The sequence below is a fragment of the Neophocaena asiaeorientalis genome, unplaced genomic scaffold, assembly GCF_003031525.2.
Source record: "Neophocaena asiaeorientalis asiaeorientalis breed wild unplaced genomic scaffold, Neophocaena_asiaeorientalis_V1.1 scaffold145, whole genome shotgun sequence".
NCBI lineage: Eukaryota > Metazoa > Chordata > Mammalia > Artiodactyla > Phocoenidae > Neophocaena > Neophocaena asiaeorientalis.
The window spans coordinates 178,701-199,330 of NW_020172629.1; the positions used below are offsets into that span (position 1 = coordinate 178,701).

The 20,630-nt window shown below is 38.8% G+C and overlaps 1 protein-coding gene across 15 annotated transcripts in view; it reads right to left on the reverse strand.

Annotated features, from left to right (window-relative positions):
- Nucleotides 1-20,630, reverse strand: part of KMT2C (lysine methyltransferase 2C) — a 206,933-nt gene that overhangs the window by 78,052 nt on the left and 108,251 nt on the right. For 13 of the 15 annotated variants that reach the window (XR_003002445.1, XM_024739165.1, XM_024739164.1 and 10 more), the window contains 7 exons: nucleotides 17,865-17,984; nucleotides 15,515-15,631; nucleotides 8,319-8,420; nucleotides 7,667-7,771; nucleotides 2,837-3,018; nucleotides 2,416-2,580; nucleotides 1,538-1,647 (listed from right to left, as the gene is read on the reverse strand). Coding sequence is in view for 14 of the 15 variants with exons in the window: in XM_024739165.1 (XP_024594933.1) it covers nucleotides 1,538-1,647; nucleotides 2,416-2,580; nucleotides 2,837-3,018; nucleotides 7,667-7,771; nucleotides 8,319-8,420; nucleotides 15,515-15,631; nucleotides 17,865-17,984 (901 nt within the window). In the remaining variant the exon portion in view is untranslated. The remainder of the gene's footprint in view (nucleotides 1-1,537; nucleotides 1,648-2,415; nucleotides 2,581-2,836; nucleotides 3,019-7,666; nucleotides 7,772-8,318; nucleotides 8,421-15,514; nucleotides 15,632-17,864; nucleotides 17,985-20,630) is intronic. The other 2 variants (XM_024739167.1, XM_024739161.1) reach the window with 1 other exon arrangement.

Consider the following 20,630-nt stretch of genomic DNA (forward strand, 5'->3'; position numbering starts at 1 on the left):
AATTATTAGAGAAATGCAAATCAAAACTACACTGAGGTATCGCCTCACACCAGTCAGAATGGCCACCATCAAAAAATCTACAAACAATAAATGCTGGAGAGGGTGTGGAGAAAAGGGAACCCTCTTGCACTGTAGGTGGGAATGTAAATTGATACAGCCACTCTGGAGAACAGTATGGAGGTTCCTTAAAAAACTAAAAATAGAACTACCATACGACCCCAGCAATCCCGCTACTGGGCACATACCCTGAGAAAACCATAATTCAAAAAGAGTCATGTACCACAATGTTCACTGCAGCACTACTTACAATAGCCAGGACACGGAAGCAACCTAAGTGCCCATCAACAGATGAATGGATAAAGAAGATGTGGCACATATATACAATGGAATATTACTCAGCCATAAAAAGAAACGAAATTGAGTTATTTGTAGTGAGGTGGATGGACCTAGAGTCTGTCATACAGAGTGAAGTAAGTCAAAAAGAGAAAGACAAATACCATATGTTAACACATATATGGAATCTAAAAAAAAAAAAAGTTCTGAATAACCTAGGGGCAGGATGGAATAAAGATGCAGACGTAGAGAATGGACTTGAGGATATGGGGAGGGGCAAGGGTAAGCTGGGACGAAGTGAGAGAGTAGCTCTGACATATATACGCTACCAAATGTAAAATAGATAGCAGCCACATAGCACAGGGAGATCAGCTCGGTGGTTTGTGACCACCTAGAGGGGTGGGATAAGGAGGGTGGGAGGGAGACGCAAGAGGGAGGGGATATATATATACGTATACCTGATTCACTTTGTTATACAGCAGAAACTAAAACAACAGTGTAAAGCAATTATACTGCAATAAAGATGTTAAAAAAATTTTTTTAAAGGGACACCTTAAAAAAATTAAAATAAATTTATTTATTTATATATGTATTTATTTTTGGCTGCGTTGGGTCTCCGTTGCTGTGCGCAGCATTTCTCTAGTTGCGGCGAGCGGGGGCTACTCTTCGTTGCAGTGCGCAGGCTTCTCATTGTGGTGCCTTCTCTTGTTGCGGAACACGGGCTCTAGGCTCACAGGCTTCAGTACTTGTGGCATGCGGGTTCAGTAGTTGTGGCTCACAGGCTCTAGAGCACAGGATCAGTAGTTGTGGCGCTCAGGCTTAGTTGCTCCGAGGCATGTGGGATCTTCCTAGACCACGGATTGAACCTATGTCCCCTGCACTGGCAGGCAGATGCTTAACGACTGCACCACTGGTGAAGTCCCCAAGATTATGATTCTTGAAAGCAAAAATTACACCTTATAGCTAAAATATATTCTTAATTTACTTCCTTTATGTAAGTTGATTGTTTTAACATATTACTGGGATAATGAGTTAATTAAAAATGAAAAGCAACTTATTTTTCATAAAATACTTGTCCAAATAATAGTTTCACAAAAAGAGAAAAAGAAGTACAGTTAAGCCCACTCACTGATTAAGGACAGCAGGCACAAGTGAGTTGTATCAATCCAAGAGCACAGACTCACCATTTAAATCATTTGCTTACCATTTGATGTAGGCATATAGGGTCTGCACATGCTACAATCAAAACCAATGTCTGCTACATTTTCCACTTCCTCTTCAGTATTTAAGTTTTGACAAACTGCATGCATCCATCTAGAAAGACCATATTCATACATTAAAAAAAGAAGAAGAAATATACTGAGGATGGCTTCCTTTTAAAAACTGCAACAGGAGCTGACAGCCTCCAACCTTAAAGCCCCCAAGTCTCATGTGCTCCTCCCACCTAGCCCACGTCACCCCTCTCTAACCATTCCTACCGACCCCGAAAAACTGTCAGAGCTGAGAAGAAGAAAAAAGCAATGAGAACAAGTACTATGAACGAAGCAAAAGCACATTATATGAGGATGGGATAATTGCTTTATGACAAAATACTGAGTATTTCAGAGACAGCACGGAAGCTAGTTAGGGTAAGTAGAAAGGAATTCCCGTAACAGAGTGGTCCAGGTGATGCACCTACTGTGGAGTAGACAGAGCTTGTGTACGTGATAACGAACCGTCATCGGGAAATAAAAGTCACCCTGCCTTAGAACAAAGAACTGGTAGGCAGAACCCTGAGAAGCCCGTACTACTGATGAAATAATATGATTACTAATATTACATGTACGGTGCTAACAGAGCACAATAACATACCACTGAAATCAAAGGCCTCAACCCTCAGAAAGCCCCAAGTGAAAAATGTTTAGCCTAGAACTGAAAATATGAAACAGAAAACTTCTGTTAAGCTTCTAGCTGACTAAAAATCTGGAAAGGAAAACTCTTACTTCTTACCGTTAAGATAGAAGAAAGTTATTTTTCAATTTCCTTTTGCTATATTTAAGAGAGAAAAGCTTACGAAAGATGAAGAAAAAAACAGCACAATACCTATCACACTGTCTACACTGCAGAATAAGGTCTTCTTCTCTATAGTTTCGGTAGCAGACGGGGCAGGAGGACAGGCTTGCACACGGAGCACACTGTGTGTAGTTGTTCTGCCATTCACATCTCAGACCTGCAGATGTCGCTCCACAGTGTCTGCACCACACACACCTGAAACCCAACACCCCACAAGTCTCAATTTTATTTACTCAGTTATTTAGTTACTGAAATTCAAGAAGCTACACAAGAACAGAACAGGGGGAAAGTATTTAATGCACATTTGAAAAATTTTCTGGTTAGTGGTATCGATCATTGTAAACATGTATCACGCAATTAAGCAGTTGCTGCTAATTTGTGAAAACTAAAGTATTGTGGGAAAGTTCTGAACTTAAAAAGTCTAACAAGGGAAACATAAGTCCTAGGGTACCATTTGCACTTCCAGCCTCCTTTGGGAACTGTCTGCAGTGGCGGGTCCAAGCAGTAGGTGTGATAACTTATGTCACAATCGTCGCACAGCAGGAGTCTTCCTGGGTCTGTCGCCTTCCCACAGGCCTCACACACAGTGCATTCCAGACACCTCCAACCCTTGCTCAGAACCACTTTCGTGATCTGCAAAAGAAACAACCAAGCCATGTGATTCATACGTTAACCTACCCCTCATGCAAACATGATCAAATACGCCATATCTGATCAAGCGCCAAATGAACACGGTGCTTACATACCTAGGAGCAGAAAAGAGGCAAAAGCAACTAACATTTACTGAGCGCCAACAGTGGCCCAATTCCGGGGTGACCACGTTCATGTACTTTTCGGAGTCTGCCTATTGGACAGAATAATATAAAGGGATCCATATTTTAATGCCTTTTTCAGTTTATGTAACTACCTTGTGCTCTGGATTTTATGTCCACTTGATAGATGTGGTAACTGGTTTTTAAAGAAAACAAGTAAATGACCCCATTATTGTTAACACAGGACTTGAAAATGTATTGATAAAGCTTCAATCTATGACATTTCATGAAGTCATGATCCTGAAACTTGTGTACATCGCATAAGGACTTGTATATTAAAAATGCAAAGAAAATTAAGGTACAACATGAGTTCCCAAGGCCATTTTATGGTCTTGGAGGATTTTAGGCTAAGAAGCTAGGACTTCTTAAGTTCATATTCAGCCCTCTGCTTATTCTCCTTTGCCTCAAGGGTCTAACTTAAGTGGAAAAATTTGAGAATCTCTATGCTTCTAATAAATTCCAGAAAATAGCCACATCATGTAGTATTAAGAATTTGGAACAAACTAAGAGATCTCAAAAGACTAGAGTCTACAGGTAAAAAGGACTGCAAAGAACCTGTGTTATAACAAAATAGCAACCAATCAAGATACAGAATAAAAATTAAGATCATGAAGAATAAGGTCTTAAAACTATTTGAGGGCTTCCCTGGTGGCACAGTGGTTGAGAGTCCACCTGCCAATGCAGGGGACATGGGTTCGTGTCCCGGTCCAGGTGGATCTCACATGCCGTGGAGCAGCTGGGCCCGTGAGCCATGGCCGCTGAGCCTGAGCGTCCGGAGCCTGTGCTCCGTAACGGGAGAGGCCACAACAGTGAGAGGCCCGCGTACTGCAAAAAAAAAAAAAACTACCTGAGAGGAAAACAAGAGTTATATAAATGAACAACTATCAAAGTAGCATCAAACTTTCCAACTCTGGATGCTAAAAGAGTGTAACAGTTTCCAATTCTATAGGAAAATACTTCTCAAGGTACAATCCTTAATCTAACTAAACAAGCAATAAGTGTTAAAGTGGAATACCTTTCAGACAAAGACTCAAAATTCATTTTCCAAGTACCCTTTCTAATGAAGTTACTTAAGAGATATGAGGAACAAAGTGAGGGTGTATACCAAGAAAAAGGAAGACGTGGGATCTAGAAAGCAATGAACCCAAAAGAGGATGTCATCCCAGAGATGTTTGAGGATGAGAACTGAGTAACAGACCTAGAAGCTACCAGCCCAGCTCAGAACAGGGAAAAGCAGAGTGTGGAAGGGGTTAAGCCTTTCCCAGAAAAACTGTTACTTGCTGAAATAATCTGATATGATCATGCTTCCACAGTAGGTAAAAACAAACAAAAACTAATGGAGAATCATGAATCATTATTTTCTTCTCGCTATTAAAAACTCCATGAAAAACAAAATGAAGTCACAGTACACTATTTAGATCTCCAGTGAACATTTATGGAGTCACAGCCAACATTGTTTATTAACTAAATATAGTAAAACAACTATACTGGGAGGATGCTGGGAGAAGGCAGGAGGTGTATTTTAAGAGCTCAATCAGCATTTATTTATTTATTTATAGAGGCAAGTCAACAAAATCTAACACACATAAAGGAGTAACACGAGTATAATATTTAGCGCTGTACAGTTAACTACAAAAAGAAGGACCTGAACGAACCCAAAGGGGTTGCGTTGTGGGGAAGAGGACTCAGATGTGAAGGTAGAGGAAGACGGGTCGGTCGGTTACCGTAAGGCTCGTAAAGACATTTGCTTCTTAAGCGTGTGTATTTATTACTTTGATTAGCCTACCGATATGTTTAAATTAGTCTTAGATTATCAGGTTATATTATTTACCCAAATGGAAGAAACAGCCTAGGGTAGGAAGAGCAGGGGAGCATACAGCAGTAGCCAGCAAACTTTTTCTGTGAAGGACAGGATAATAAATATTCTAGACTTCGCTGGCCAGGAAGTATGTTAAACTACATAATTGTGCCACTGTAGTGTGAAGCTCACTACTGACGTATGTAAACAAAAGAGCACGGCTGTGTTCCAATAAAACTTCACTTGCAAAAATAGGCAGTGGGCAAGATTTGGCCTGTGTGGCAGTTTACCAACCCCTGGCTTAGAAGAAAGGTAAGATGAAGATAAAGGAGTAGAATTTTTTTTAATGATGTATCTTCATTCCACTAAGTTTTCCTGTTTCACAGCCTGTGGTCCTTTACGGCCGAATTCTCAAGTCCCTCAGTTTAAAGTGACTCTTCAACACACTACAGTCTGGTCACTCTGCCCACCACCAGTGAAACTGCTCAAGTCAGTCAGTCAAGACCTTACTTCCAAATCTAGATGACGTACTAGTGTTTATCATTTGAACTCTCTGCGGTATTTCAACATTTGAACAATCCCCCGCTTTGAAATCCCCTTAGTGCAGATTTCAGGGCTCTACTATCCACTCTTTTTTGCCTCATATTGAACTGGTTTTATCTTCATTTTTAAGAGCTCTTTGAACCAAGATATTATCCAGGGTCCCCATCCATGTATTATGTCTAAGGTATGAGAGATGTGTTTTATAGTCTAATGGATATTTGCTTCAACTATGTTGGAGTAACTGAAACGAGACCTGTCTCCCATCATAAAACACTAGAAAACTGGGCAAAATTTATGAAACACTTCTTTTCAGATACCGGACAAAAGGCAGTGTAAGACTTTTTCTGAGAGGAGGGAAACAAGCAAGGAAGAGTCCTATGATATTCTGCCTATACCCATTTTTCCAGAATGATCCCCAGGGAAGGACGAGCCCAGGCAAGTACAACGGGCTCACTGAGTTTAGGACACACTGTTGGAGTTCAGGGGGCTGAGGCAGTTGGAATGTGCAGGACAGAGCACTGGAAAGAAGGGAGCAGTAAGAAAGAACTCCAAAAAAAAAAAAAAGAAAGAACTCCAGGAATCGACACAGTATTTCCCTTTAGTCTTCGACTGAACACCAAGCTGCACATCCAGGAGGTCACACAAGGACCCAAAACCAGGGTAAAGAAGAGCTCCTGGGAATCTGTAATAAATATCAGAGGGCACACAGTGCTGGAAGACATCTGAATCTCAACCATGTCAGACTGAAAAGACACTGGTGAATGGGGGCCTGTAGGGATCAGAAAGGGGAAGGTTTAGGGAGAATTCAGCAGAGACCTCATAAAGGCCATGCCTCAAGTATTAAACTGCTGCTAGAACAGCAGTTAAGAAAGTGTGATCTAAACTATTCACTTTAATTCACTCTGTGATGTTTTGTAGACGCTACATGATGTATAAAACATCATTACATTGGCATTATACAAGGTGTGTCTGCATATTTTTGTGTTTTAAAATATTCTCAGTTGTAATTTCTAAAACAGTAAATATTCAATCATTATTATCTTCATAGACAAAATCTCCTTGGGGTCCTCAATACTTTTTTAAGAGTGCTAAGGGTTCTAAGACCAAAAAGTTTGAGAATAGCCACCTCAGAGTGAAGGCTCTGTGGACTCACCTCAAAGCTTGACACAAAGAAGTGTCAAAAGGTTCAAACTTATCCACAAATAACTGCCTGCCACAACAAAATTTCACTGCGTTTTAAAGGAACAAAATCTAGACTCTCAACAATATACCATCACAATGCACAATGTCCACATTCAATCAAAAATTACTAGATGTTAAAAAGAAAGCTGTAAAACATTTACAAAATGAAAAATTAGTTAATACAAAATGAAAAATGTCAGGGATAATAGAAGTAGCAGACAATTATAAACTTCTCAGGGACTTGAAACAAAAAGCATAATGAAGAAAAAATTTAAAACCACAAGATAAGTATAATAGAATGGAACTGAGATTAAAAAACAGAATTATCTGGGTAAAAAATCCACTGGATGAGGGCTTCCCTGGTGACACAGTGGTTGAGAGTCCACCTGCCAATGCAGGGGACACGGGTTCGTGCCCCGGTCCGGGAAGATCCCACATGCCGCGGAGCAGCTAGGCCCGTGAGCCATGGCCGCTGAGCCTGCGTATCCGGAGCCTGTGCTCCGCAAGGGGAGAGCCCACAACAGTGAGAGGCCCGCGTACAGCCAAAAAAAAACCCCACTGGATGGCCTTAAAAATAGGCTGGATACTGCATAATAATAGTGCATTCTGGGAATGTAATAGAACTATACAAACTAAAGCACAGAAAGAAAAACAATTGGGGGAAAAAACCCAACAAGGTGTTAGTGATCTGAGGACAATATCACACAATTTCGCACACAACTGAGATTCCAAAAAGGCAGTGAAGGAGCAGGGGGGTGGGGGGGTGAAGTGGAGGGTGTACTTTAATATTTAAAGTACTTAAATATTGTCACATATGTATAATAATCCTAACAAAGAATAATTGATTAATTATAAGAACTGGAAGCAGCATGATACTAATCAAATCAATACGTTTTTGTTAACCTGACGCATATTTACATTAATAATTAAATCTAAGTGTACTCACCTTAATACTGACGCAGTATGGATGGTAACACTGACCACACTGAGAACAGGCAAGTAATCTTCCCTCTGCTCCTTGGCCAAAACTGCCACAAACTACACACATATCCTGAAATTAAGAACACATTAACGTATTTTAAATTCCAGACCAAACTAAGACTATACCAATATACTAATTTTATAATTTTTATAAAGCACCTTCTCAGTTGGTATAGCTCTAGAGTTAAATATTAAATGACTGCAGTATATACGGGTTAAAGTAGAAATGGGCAAGGAGGAGTTCAAAAGTGGAAGACAGGGCTTCCCTGGTGGCACAGTGGTTAAGAATCCTCCTGCAAATGCAGGGGACAAAGGTTCGAGCCCTGGTCTGGGAAGATCCCACCTGCCGCGGAGCAACTAAGACTGTGTGCCACAACTACTCAGCCTGCGATCCAGAGCCCACGAGCCACAACTACTGAAGCCCGCATGCCTAGAGCCCATGCTCCACAACAAGAGAAGCCACCGCAATGAGAAGCCCGCGTACCACATGGAAGACTAGCCCTCGTTCGCTGCAACCAGAGAAAGCCCACACCCAGCAACAAAGACCCAACTCAGCCATTAATTAATAAAGTGATTAATTTTTTTAAAAAGTGCAAGACAAATAATTTAGTTCAAACCTGATGCAAAGTGAACTTGTCACTGCTAGAAAACAACACGACTGTATTGTGCATAGAGTTTTCTTCTTCCTCCTTATTTGATGAAATATCTGCAGCAGACACCTATGAAAAGCAAAACACACAAAATGGGAAGTGATCGTCTTCACCTGTATGATACCTGCCTGAAAAGCTTAAGAAGATTCATGTTTCAAATACAACTTTTTTGCCTGAGACTATACTAACAATTCCAAATTAGATTATTATTACCAAGATACTACTATAAAAGTATAAATTATGGCATTTTTAAAATTCACTTGTCTCTTCAGAGTTACAAGCCCCATAGATCAGGAAGTGAGAAAACATAAATATGTCTTTAGTAAGACTGATTAACCAGAAATTCTAATCAAGAAACAAACAAAAAAATTGTATGTGTGTATACTTATATATGGATGTACACACACACACACATACACACACATATATCATTCCATTTTAGTGACTCTTAAAACCTGCAATGGGGGTACAGCAAAATGAGATGTATAAAGCTATAAGTATAAAATACACACCAGATTTTAAAGACCTAGTATCAAACAAAAAAGAACGTAAATATAGGTCAAATAATTCTGCGTATTTTATAAATTCCATGTTGAAATGATACTATTTTGGATATACTGGGTCAAAAGGTATATATTAAAATTAAATTTCACCTATTCCTCTCTCTTTTTTTAATGTAGCTACTAGGAAGTTTTTTTGTTTTAATTTGTTTATTTTTTGGCTGTGCCACACGGCCTGCAGGCTGTTAGTTCCCCAACCAGGAATCAAATCCTGGCCCTTGGTAGTGAGAGCACGGAGTCCTAACCACTGGACCATCAGGGAATTCCCTAGGAAGTTTTTTTTTTTTTTTTTTTGCATTACGCGGGCCTCTTACTGGGTGGCCTCTCCCGTTGCGGAGCACAGGCTCGGGACGCGCAGGCTCAGTGGCCATGGCTCACGGGCCCAGCCGCGCCGCGGCATGTGGGATCTTCCGGGACCAGGGCACGAACCCGTGTTCCCTGCATCGGCAGGCAGACTCTCAACCACTGCGCCACCAGGGAAGCCCCCCTAGGAAGTTTTAAATTGCATATATGGTTCACATATTTCTTTGGGGGCAGCAGTGTTTTAGAATATAATTATTTTGAGTAACTTATCATAATTTCAGTCTTAGCCAAAGAATTATCAACCACAGCCGTTCAATTCTGGACTTGGTTAAATTTGACCAAATCAACTAAGTACACACTGGCTTATTAATAATTATTTCCAGAGTGCTTATCATGAAAAAAACTCTGAATTAGATGCTAAAAAAAGAGAATGGGGAAGCCAATGCCAGAACTATAAACTCTCTTTGCTTTAAAAGCTTACAACATAGCTTGGAAAAACTGAGCTGAAACACAATAGGTTAGGGTCAAAATGAAAAGTAACAGAAATTACTGTTCTTGAGGAATAACTGAAAGAAGACTAACTATCAACAAATAGAAGGAGCATATTACAGTAATAAAATTTTTCAATGCAAAAGACTTTAAATGCAGTTTTTTTTTTTTTTTTTTTTTTTTTTTTTTGTGGTACGCGGGCCTCTCACTGCTGTGGCCTCTCCCGTCGCGGAGCACAGGCTCCGGACGCGCAGGCTCAGCGGCCATGGCTCACGGGCCCAGCCCCTCCGCCAGTATGTGGGATCTTCCCGGACCGGGGCACGAACCCGCATCCCCTGCATCGGCAGGCGGACTCTCAATCACTGCACCACCAGGGAAGCCCTAAATGCAGTTTTAATGAACAGTTCTATGGTTTTACGACAGTAATCGATAAAAGCAATTTATAGTCACAAAGGCCTAAAGACAACATGGGAAAAGTGTAAGCAACCTATCTGGTCAGCACTAGGGAATGACTAAAACTGGGAACAATTCAAACTATGCAGCATTTAAAAAACAGCAAGGCAGAAATCTGTGCGGATTTCCATGAAGAAAATCACATGCTACACTGTTGAGGTGAAAAATGAGCTGCACAGTAATACATGAGCTAGGGCACTACGGTGTAAAAACACACAAAACAATTACGTGTCTGCCTTATGGCCATATATCATAGGCTGAAGCATAAGAAACTGCTGTTCAAAGGTCAAAGGGGGTTGAATGTTGGCAATTTCATATGGATCGACCTAAAATGTAAATGCCCAAAACTGGTGAAAGGGAGAAAATCAGGACTCAACTAGTAGACAAAACTTCCATCTCTCTAAAAAATATTAATTTTTTAAACTGAGGAAATGTATCCATGTGTTATATGCATACCCCAAAATTACCTTTTAGTCAAACAAGATGATTCATAAAAGTAGAATAATCATTCCATCAGTAATAAATTAAGTGCCTACCAAGAGTGGATGGAGTAATCTCAGTAATTCAAACACAGGACTAATGATACATTGAGAACATCATTAAAATACATAACTGAAACAGCTAGAATATAGGTAACAAAAGTATTCAATATATTGAAATAAGTATCCGTTTCTACCGCCCCGTCTCCAACATGGGAACACAAAACAGGTCTTACAACTGGGTAACACGTAGTAAGTAGCTCACAAATTGTAGAAGTGTTATTCTTATTTTCAAAGGAAAATTTACCCAGAGAATGCTTTTGTTAAACTGAAAAACAAGGATGGAACACAGTATTCCCCGTATCAACCAGAAACAAAGTCTGTAGTAGAAAGCTGCAGTATCCCCTAAATCAAGCAGGGGGACAAGAAAGTGCTAAAAAAAAAAAAAAAAAAAAAAAATCAAGATTTTTTTTTTTTAAGATTTTTTTAAAATAGCAATTCATACATGTAAGAAAGAAAACTCTATCATCTAGCTTAGTGACACACTGTTTTCATTTCATACTTTATTTCATGATCTTGAAACTGTTAGAAAAATAAAATCTACCTCAAGTTACAAAAGTTTTATTTTCCTGAACCACAGATATAAGCCGAAGAAAAGAGAAAGCTCTAACCTAAACCTCGTAAGTTGGGCATTTTCAAGCAGGGACACAAAAAAGAAAACCAAAAAACAGAAGAGCAAATTAAACTCAAAGTGAGAGAAAAGGAATAAAGATCAGAGTGGAAATCAATGGAATAGAAAGCAGGAAAAAATACAGAAAAATGAATGAAAGCAAAGGCTGGCTCAAAAAAGGTCAATAAAATTGATAAACCTCGGGCTTCCCTGGTGGCGCAGTGGTTGAGAGTCCGCCTGCTGATGCAGGGGACACGGGTTCGTGCCCCGGTCCGGGAATATGCCACATGCCGCGGAGCGGCTGGGCCCGTGAGCCATGGCCGCTGAGCCTGCGCATCCGGAGCCTGTGCTCCGCAACGGGAGAGGCCACAACAGTGAGAGGCCCGCGTACCGCAAAAAAAAATTGATAAACCTCAAGCAAGACTGATGAGGAAAGTGGAGAAAAGACACAGACTACCAACAACAGGAACGAGGAACATCACTACCAATTCAAAAGGACAGTAAAGGAACACTATTATCCATTCTAGAACAGATTTGTCAACCTACATGAAACAAATTCCTTAAAAGACAAATTCATGCAAGAAAAAACAGATAACCTAAATAGCCCTATACCTATGAAAGACATTGAATTTGTAGTTGAAAATCTTCCAATAAAGAAAACTCCTGGCCAAAATGGCTCCACTAATGATTCTACCTATAAATAACATAAGAAAGAAATTCCCAGCACTACACAACTTTTCTTTCAGAAAATTGAAGAGCAAACTATATTTCCCAATCATTCTATGAAGCCAGTATTATGCTGACATGAAAACCAAAGACATGATAAGAAAATAAGACTATAGACCAATATCCCTCATGAACATAGATATAAAAAGTGTAAAGCTTTTAGCAAACTGAATCCAACATCACGACCAAGTAGAGTTTAACCCAGGAATGCAAGATTGCTTTAGCACACACACATAAAGATGTAACTCACATATCAACAAACAAGCTACATGATCATCTCTACAAATGCAAAAAAAAGCACATGGGACAGAATCTACTTCTGACATCTACTCTTAATTAAAAAAAAAAAAAATCTCAGCAGACTATTAATAGAAAGGAAATTCCTCACACTGATTTAGGATGTCTATTAAAACAAAACTAAGGCTAACACCATACTTAATTATGAAAAACTATATGCTTTCTCCTCAAGGTCAAAAACAAGGTTATCTGAGCTCTTCACTTCTGTTCGACACTATACTGAAGGTTACAGCAAATGCAATAAAGAATAGACACGAAAGGACTCCAGATTAAAAAGAAACACGTAAAACTTTATCTGCAGACAACGTGATCGTTTATGTAGAAAACCCAATGGATTCTACAAATAAGCAATTAGAATAACAGATACACAAAAATGAGTAGTATTTCTGAATACTAGCAATTGACAAACACAATCTGAAATTAAGACAACACTACCATTAACGATAGCATAAAAAAATATGAAGATGGAGATAAATCTGATTAACAGTATCTGTTCAACCTGTCTGTTGAAAACTAAAGAACATCGCTGAAAGAAATTAAAGAAGACCTAAAGAAATGGAGAGATACAGGTGCTGATGGCTTCAAAAACTCAATATGGTTAAAATGTCAATCTTCCCCAAATTAATCTATAGTTTGAATGCAAACACAATCAAGATCCTAGCAGGCTTATCTGTAGATATTGACAAGCTAATACTAAAATTCATATAGAAGTACTAACAGTGTTCGATTTCAAGAGTAGTTGTAAAGTAGAAGTAATCAAAATAGTGGAGTATTGGCCTAAAGAAATGGAGCAATCGTACAGCATGAGGTTCCAAAAATAGATCCACATATATGATAACTAATTTTCAAGAATGATGAAAGGCAATTCAGAGAAACAGTGCTAAAACAACCGGCTACTCAGTATGTAAAAAAATGTCATACCATCCATTTAAAAAACTCAAATCGCATTATAGATCTAAATGCAACACCTTTCTAGAAGAAAACACAGAATATCTTTGTGACCTTGGGTGACACAAGTATTTCTCAGCACCAAAAAGCAAAATCCACAGAAGAAAAAAATTAATAAACTGGACTCCATCAAGATTAAATCAACTGCTCTGTGAAAGACACAGTTAACAAAATGCAAAGACAAACCCCAAAATGCAAGAAAATATTTGCAAATCATATATATGATGAAGAGCTTATGTCCAGAATACATAAAGAAATCTCAAAACTCAGTTAATTAAAAAACTACTCAAGTTTGGGCTTCCCGGGTGGTGCAGTGTTTAAGAATCCACCTGCCAATGCAGGGGACACGGGTTTGAGTCCTGGTTCAGGAAGATCCCACATGCCGCAGAGCAACTAAGCCCGTGAGCCACAACTACTGAGCCTGCGCTCTAGAGCCCGCGAGCCACAACTACTGAAGCCCGCGTGCCTGGAGCCCGTGCTACGCAACAAGAGAAGCCACTGCAATGAGAAGCCTCTGTACCGCAAGAAAGAGTAGCCCCACTCGCCGCAACTAGAGAAAACCCATGCGCAGCAACAAAGACCCAACACAGCCAAAAATAAAAACAAATAAATTTTTAAAAGAATACTCGATTTTGGAAAATGTATTAAAGATCTGAAGAGTGACTTTATCAAAGAAGATATACAGATAGCAAATAAGCACCTTAAAAAGCTGATCGATATCACAGGTTATTAGAGAAATGCAAGTCAGATACTCTTAACATACCTGTTACAATGGCTAAAATTAAGACGACTGGCCATACCAAATGTGGGTGAGTATGTGGAGGAAATGGAACCTTACATATTCTTGCAAATATAAAATGTCACACCCAACTTGAAAACCAACCTTTTCTTAAAAAGCTAAGCATATACCTACCATACATCCAGCCATTCCATTTCTATATGTTTACCCATGAGAAAAGAAAACATATCCACAGGTGAACTTATATATAAAAGTTTGGAGCAGTTTTATTTCTAATAGCCAAAAAATGGAAGCACACATAATGTCCTTCAATAGGTGAACAGATATACAAACTGTGGCACATCCATACTACGGAATGCTCTTCAACAAAAATGAACTGTTAACACATACAAGAGCATGAATTAATATCAAAATAATTATGTTGAGTGAAATAAATCATATCAAAAAAGAGTATATTCACCATGATTCCACTTACATAGACTCCAGAAAATGCAAACTAATCGACAGAAATGGAAATCAGATCAGTCATTGCCTGGGGGTAAGGCAGGAAGGAAGGCAAAGGGATTTCAGAGAGGCACAAAGAAACTTTGAGGGCCGAATATGTTCTTAACTGTAGTGTGGTTTTCAAGGGTGTACACATGTGTCAAAACCTATGAGACTGTACACTTCAAATATTTGTACCTTATTTTATATCAATTTTACCTCAATAGGCCTATTAATTCGGGGAGTGGGGAGGGAGGGAGGGAATTGCTTTAAAAAAAAAAAACACCAGAATCCAAGTTTCCTTACTCCTTTAGCAGCAAACTGAACAATCCCACCTGTATCCTGGACTTAATATGACAATTAGAATCTGAAAAACAGTAGCAAATTGAACAATCCCACCTGTATCCTGAACTTAACATGACAATTAGAATCTGAAAAACAGGGTATCGGTAAAATAGTAAAGTTACTGCAGGAAACATCTGCTATTATTTTTTGCCAAATGCAGTTTTTTCAATACACATTTAAACAAAGCCTCTTAATGTGCCAATGACCATACAGTTATCAATCTTAAATTCAAATATGTCAAAGACAGTCATAAAATCTTCAACATTTTTAGACTCCATACTAATCTACAACATTTCTAATTTTTTCTGTAAACCATATTGCAACACTGAGAGCAACTACAATCAAAAATTTAAAACACCAACATAATTAAATTCTTCAAATAAACTCAAGAATATAACAGGAGTTTTGTTTTAATAGAAGAGCAAATATACTGCATATTGGATTTTGGAGAAGAAAGATCAGAGTCAAAGAGGAAGGTAAGAAAAAAGGGATGAGAAAGTAGAAAATATAAAAGAAAACCTCACCAGAGGTTTAAAAAGAAATGCAAATGGAGATAAAATTTTAGCCTGTTTATGGGACTCTTAGAATCTAAGTAATTTGGTACAAATGAGCTGATCGTCGTCGGCCGACACATTAAGGACTGTAGCAAATGTAAAGTGAGCGGGCCTTACCCCGGGCAACACAACTGCCCCGATTCCACTTTTCAACTTTGATCTGCCTCTGCCGCCTCGTCCTGACAGTCCCGCACCACGAGGTCTCCGCTTTCCTGGAAATCCTGACCCCCGGCCCTACACGACAGATACGGAAAAGTCAGCATTCTGTAAAAGCCCAAAAGAATTTTAAATCCAAAATGTGAGATAAACCGTCTTATTAAATGTTACACAAATACTTGCTTCTCCCTTTTATTCCAATCAGATGATAAATATTAAGAGACCAGGCTTATTATTTGCATCTTTCAGTATGTATTCTACGACTTAAACATCTACAACCTTAGAATCAAACTTGGTCTGTTACTGTGAATGCCCTGCAACAGCAAACCTTGGCACTGTATTTCCGTTTCCTAATCCTACATCCTAGGTGGCAGAAAAGCCACAACTCTATCCAGGTATTTTCAGGCGCAACAAATTGTATTGTATTATAGAGCAAGTATGAGGAAGGACTCTCTCGCTAACTGGTTTCTTGTAATTGTATTGATATTAATAGTTATCATATGCTGAGTACTTATTATGTACTGTTCGAAGCACTTGTTCCTCTCAACAGTCTCATAAGGTCAATACTATTTTATCATCCCCACTTCAGAGGTAAGTACACTGGGGAATAAAAAGGTTAAGTAACTTGCGCCAAGTCAGACACCTGGCAAGCCTGGCTCCAGTGACCTCACTCTTAACCACTATTCTGCACCGCTGCGTTGCACGAAAGCTCATTTTTACTATGTGCAACAGTACTTTTTCTGTCGTGAAAACTGTCAATTTCCTCTAACCGTTCAATACCTGACCATACAGGAAAGCTGATGAAAAATTAAAAGGCTTGCTTTAAATCACCTAGATAATAATTACTTCAAGTGGAAATAATTTATGTGAATTTTTACACAAGAAAAAATTCTATGGGAAAATATGTTGAATTCCCTGATATTTTAACAAATAAGCACTAAGGTTTTGTGTTGCTGTTTTCTTATTTATTCTCAGGCTTATGTATTACTACCTGAAAACACCTGGCATCTACACCTACTTGTGCTGTGTGTATTTAAGATTACTAAAATGCTCAGGAAAACCCTGGTTTTGTTTTCCCTACGTGACACCTTCAGCTGAGGTCACCTGCAGCAGTCTGAAACACTGAGCTCATTACCTATTTGGCAGAATGCTCTCCAAGTCAGCAAATTATGGTTATACTGTGAGCACCAAAAAGACACACGTGAACAAGAGGGAAGGGGCGCTTTCGTTCCTTCAGTTTTTTAGTAAAAGCCAACTTCCAGTTTTCCTGCTGCCTCTCCTTATCCTCTTAAGCTGCTTTCCTTCAGATCCTGAGCTTCTCTGAACAAGCGACAGGGTAGTGTTGAATTGGATAGTTTCTCTTGTGGTTTTTCAATAGGTATAAAAGATTTTTTAAAAGTCAGTGACTGAATCAAGACTACAGTAATCCCTCAATGTATTTCTCCTCAACATCCAATGACACAGGTAAGAATAAGTGAAGATCAGTGGTATATGCTTCATAATGGTCAAACAAGACCTCTTTAACTCTTCTAATTAATATTTACATTTTCAACACCTTGCATGCTATCAGAGTGAGCTGAAAAATAGTTCTTCCAACAGTGATAGAAAATAGGAAAGCAGAATCTAGAACTCCTTTGAAATCCTTAATTGGTCTAAATTAAAAACCCTTATTCCAGAATTATATTATTAAATATAGAAGATGAAGAATACTGTCTTCTCTAGTCAGGAAAATTTTTTTAACTTTTCAGATGATTAACACTTTCCCAAATTAATTTTTCACCTTCAAAATGCATCAGACAACTTCAAGGACTAACAGAGTCATCCACCAATGACATGAAAAAGACATCCTATAGTTTTTAGATTATTAACACAGAAAATGAAATCTGCTGCAATTCTGCTATTTTTTCTCCATTAGTACATAATAAATTAATGTAGCTTTTCTTTTGTTCTTTTCTAAGCAACAAAATTTTATGATATGATGAACAAGTCTTTAATTACTTTATAGCCTATGTGACAAGGATTTCCCCCGTAGAAATACTGGTAATTACAACATAAAAGGAAGCAACTGTAAAAAACGGTATTAAAAATTTACACTTAAGATCAGTCAAGTAAAATGGCAATTTAATTTCCTCCTAGTGCAGGTTTTTAAAGGCAAGCACGTTGCTTCTTCATATTAAAAATTTTAGATTTAAAAAGTGGCTCTGGAAACTAAACTATTTATCTAGAAAAGAAAGGTTTAATTCTTAACTTCTACTCGGACAAAACCAACCAGAAAGAAATGATATACGAATGTAAATGCAATTTTATTTACCACTTTGATGCTCCAAATGGCACTGCCAGGAAGCTGCCTGGGTTTAAAAATTTCCCGGCCTTCTGAAATGTCTGGGGACCAGGAAGGTGGGCTCACTGTATTATGGGTACTCCAAGCCCCCTAGGATATGGCAGGTGAGAAAATAGATGTATAAAACTCCGCAACATAAAAGGTCAAAGCCAGCAACTAAGGAATTTTAGAACAGCAAAAACAAATGCAGACGTATGGAAATTTAGGACAGATTGCTTCAAGGTAGTAAGGAAAATAAGCTTATCACTTACAGTGACTTTATACTTAAATGTTTGTAGCTACAATTTACATTAAATGTTTTATTCTGGTTGAAACATCAGTACAATGAAACGTATTAAAAATCAAGGTTTACATGACATCAACATTGACTCATGAACTGCAATTACGGCACCAAGATATAAATAAATGTCAATCAAACTTTAAGAATTAAAACTATAAGAAACTATTTGGGGATTATTTTCTTCTAACAACTATCACTCTACCGGAAGGGAGAAAAGAATAAACATAAAGAATGTTATGTATACTTCTTGCTATAAACCACCAAAACAGTAGGCCAAAAAAATGCAGTCAGAAACATGAGCAATCAACAGACACATTCACTTTAAAATTTGGAAAGTTAGTTTGTAACCATAAGATGCAAATACCATTATAATCCTAACATTTAATTACTCTTCCTTCAGTGACCGTTAGTTGTGGGGTTTGATTTTTATTTTTATTTAGGGGACTACTACACTTGGATTATATCCAAGGAACTAATTTTAAAAGTAGAAAAACGTTAAAGCAAATTGTCCTAAATTTGCAAATTAAAATGCCTGATGTATCTGATTATTTATATGAGAAACAGTACTTACTAAAATAGTTAAGATAAAACTAAAACATTTTGCTTCCAGATAACCCCATTCAGCAATAACCTGAACTAATCTGATGAAGATGCTAATAAGCAGCATAAAGAAAAACGTTTACTCCACAAAGATAACATTTTAAACACAAATGTCAAACAATACAGAACCTATTTGGAATTAGATAATTCAACAAAGCATGCTATAATTTTACCAATTAAATGATCAAAACTAAAGACAAGAAACACAGTACTTACCAGGTTTCTAGAACACTAACACACTAACAAGTAGTAGCCTATCAATCCCATTAAAATACCACCAGGGAATTTAAATAACTAGAAATAAGAACTTGACTATCCTTTGGGGAGGAGACAGTTAATGAAATAACAGTATTTCGAGAAAGACCACACAGGGAGAGACTGGTTTCACTTTAATTAACCTACCCTCCGCTCAGCTAACAGCCATGCTGATTTCACCTGACAAATGCTTTCCCACTAACAGATCACCTTGCGTCTATGTCCACACCTGTCTTCTTTCCTACTGTGTCCAGGGCCTTCTGTAACCTCTGCGCTGACAAAAGCAATTTCTCTATTGTCGTTTCACTGTCAACATCTACTTACAGTTCTGCTGGGCTCTGTGCAGCACATCAGTGAATGTTTCTCTGCCCTCCTTCACTGACCCTTCTCAGCCTCCCTTTTGAGTTCTTCCTCCACTTGACCTCTGAAGCCCCACTGTTTTCCAGGGCGGAAGCCTGGACCACTCTCCTGTGTAGTCTTGTCCTAAATGATCTTATCTACAATGAGGGCTGTAAACACTCTCTGGGATGTTGTTGTTCCCCAAATTCACGTTTCTAGTTCTAACATGTTCTGAGAGCTCCAAGTTATTATGATTTTCAACTTCCTTCTTAGCACTTCCATTTTGTCGCACAAAACCTCTCCAGTTTACTACGTCTAAAATCTCTCCCTTAAACGAGTTCCAACTCACAACTTTTCCCCATCTTTAGAAATGGATTCCAGTCCGAGTCAGAGAACTGGGAGTTGTTAGACCTGTTCTCTTCTCTCATCACTGTCCTCTGCCCCTTCAATCCTCTCCCTCACCACTCCTTTGATCCAAACCATCGGTAAATTCAGCACATTCTCTCTTCAAGTTCTGTCTCTGGTCATTCTGTTTCTCTGCACTCCCACGGCCGGCACCACCTCTCAGCTAGCATGCTGCAAAGGTCTACTTCTCTTTATGCTTCTTCCTCACCTGCACCTCCTCAAGCCTTTCCCCACACAGCAGCCAGAGGGACTCCTAAAAAATGTAAATGTGACCAAGCAAGGCTCTCCTGCCCTGTTCCAAACCCTCTGATAGCTCCGCAGTGACACTTAAAACTCAAACCTTTCCTACTGCCTCTCTTCAGTTGCATCTTGTGGCATCTCTCACTGTCAATATGCCCTAGCTACCCTGGCTTCCTTGCCATCCTTCACACACGCCGAGCTCTTCAACAGTGGGGACCTACTGACTCAGAACTACACCACCTGTCCACTGGCTGGCGTCTCCAGAATCTTCAGGTATGGCCTTAAATACCTCCTCCTCGAAGAGGCCTTCCCGGGCACTCCAAGTGAACCATGTATCCTTTACAACACCTTTAGCATCTGCATACTGAACACAATACGGAGTCATCTGTTCTATTGTTTATCAGTATTTAGTGGTAGAGAGTGAGAGCAAGAGGTATAAACCTCATTCCCTCAACGTTTCCATGCAGTGTTCTTCTCTGAGGATATCTGGCCAGTGTACGTATTAAATTCCTTTTGGTAGATCGTTTAATGGTATATCAGTAGATAGTCCTTAAAGTATACCATAAAAAGTCATATTCTAAAATAATATTTATTCATAATTTATAAGTTAGCTTTGA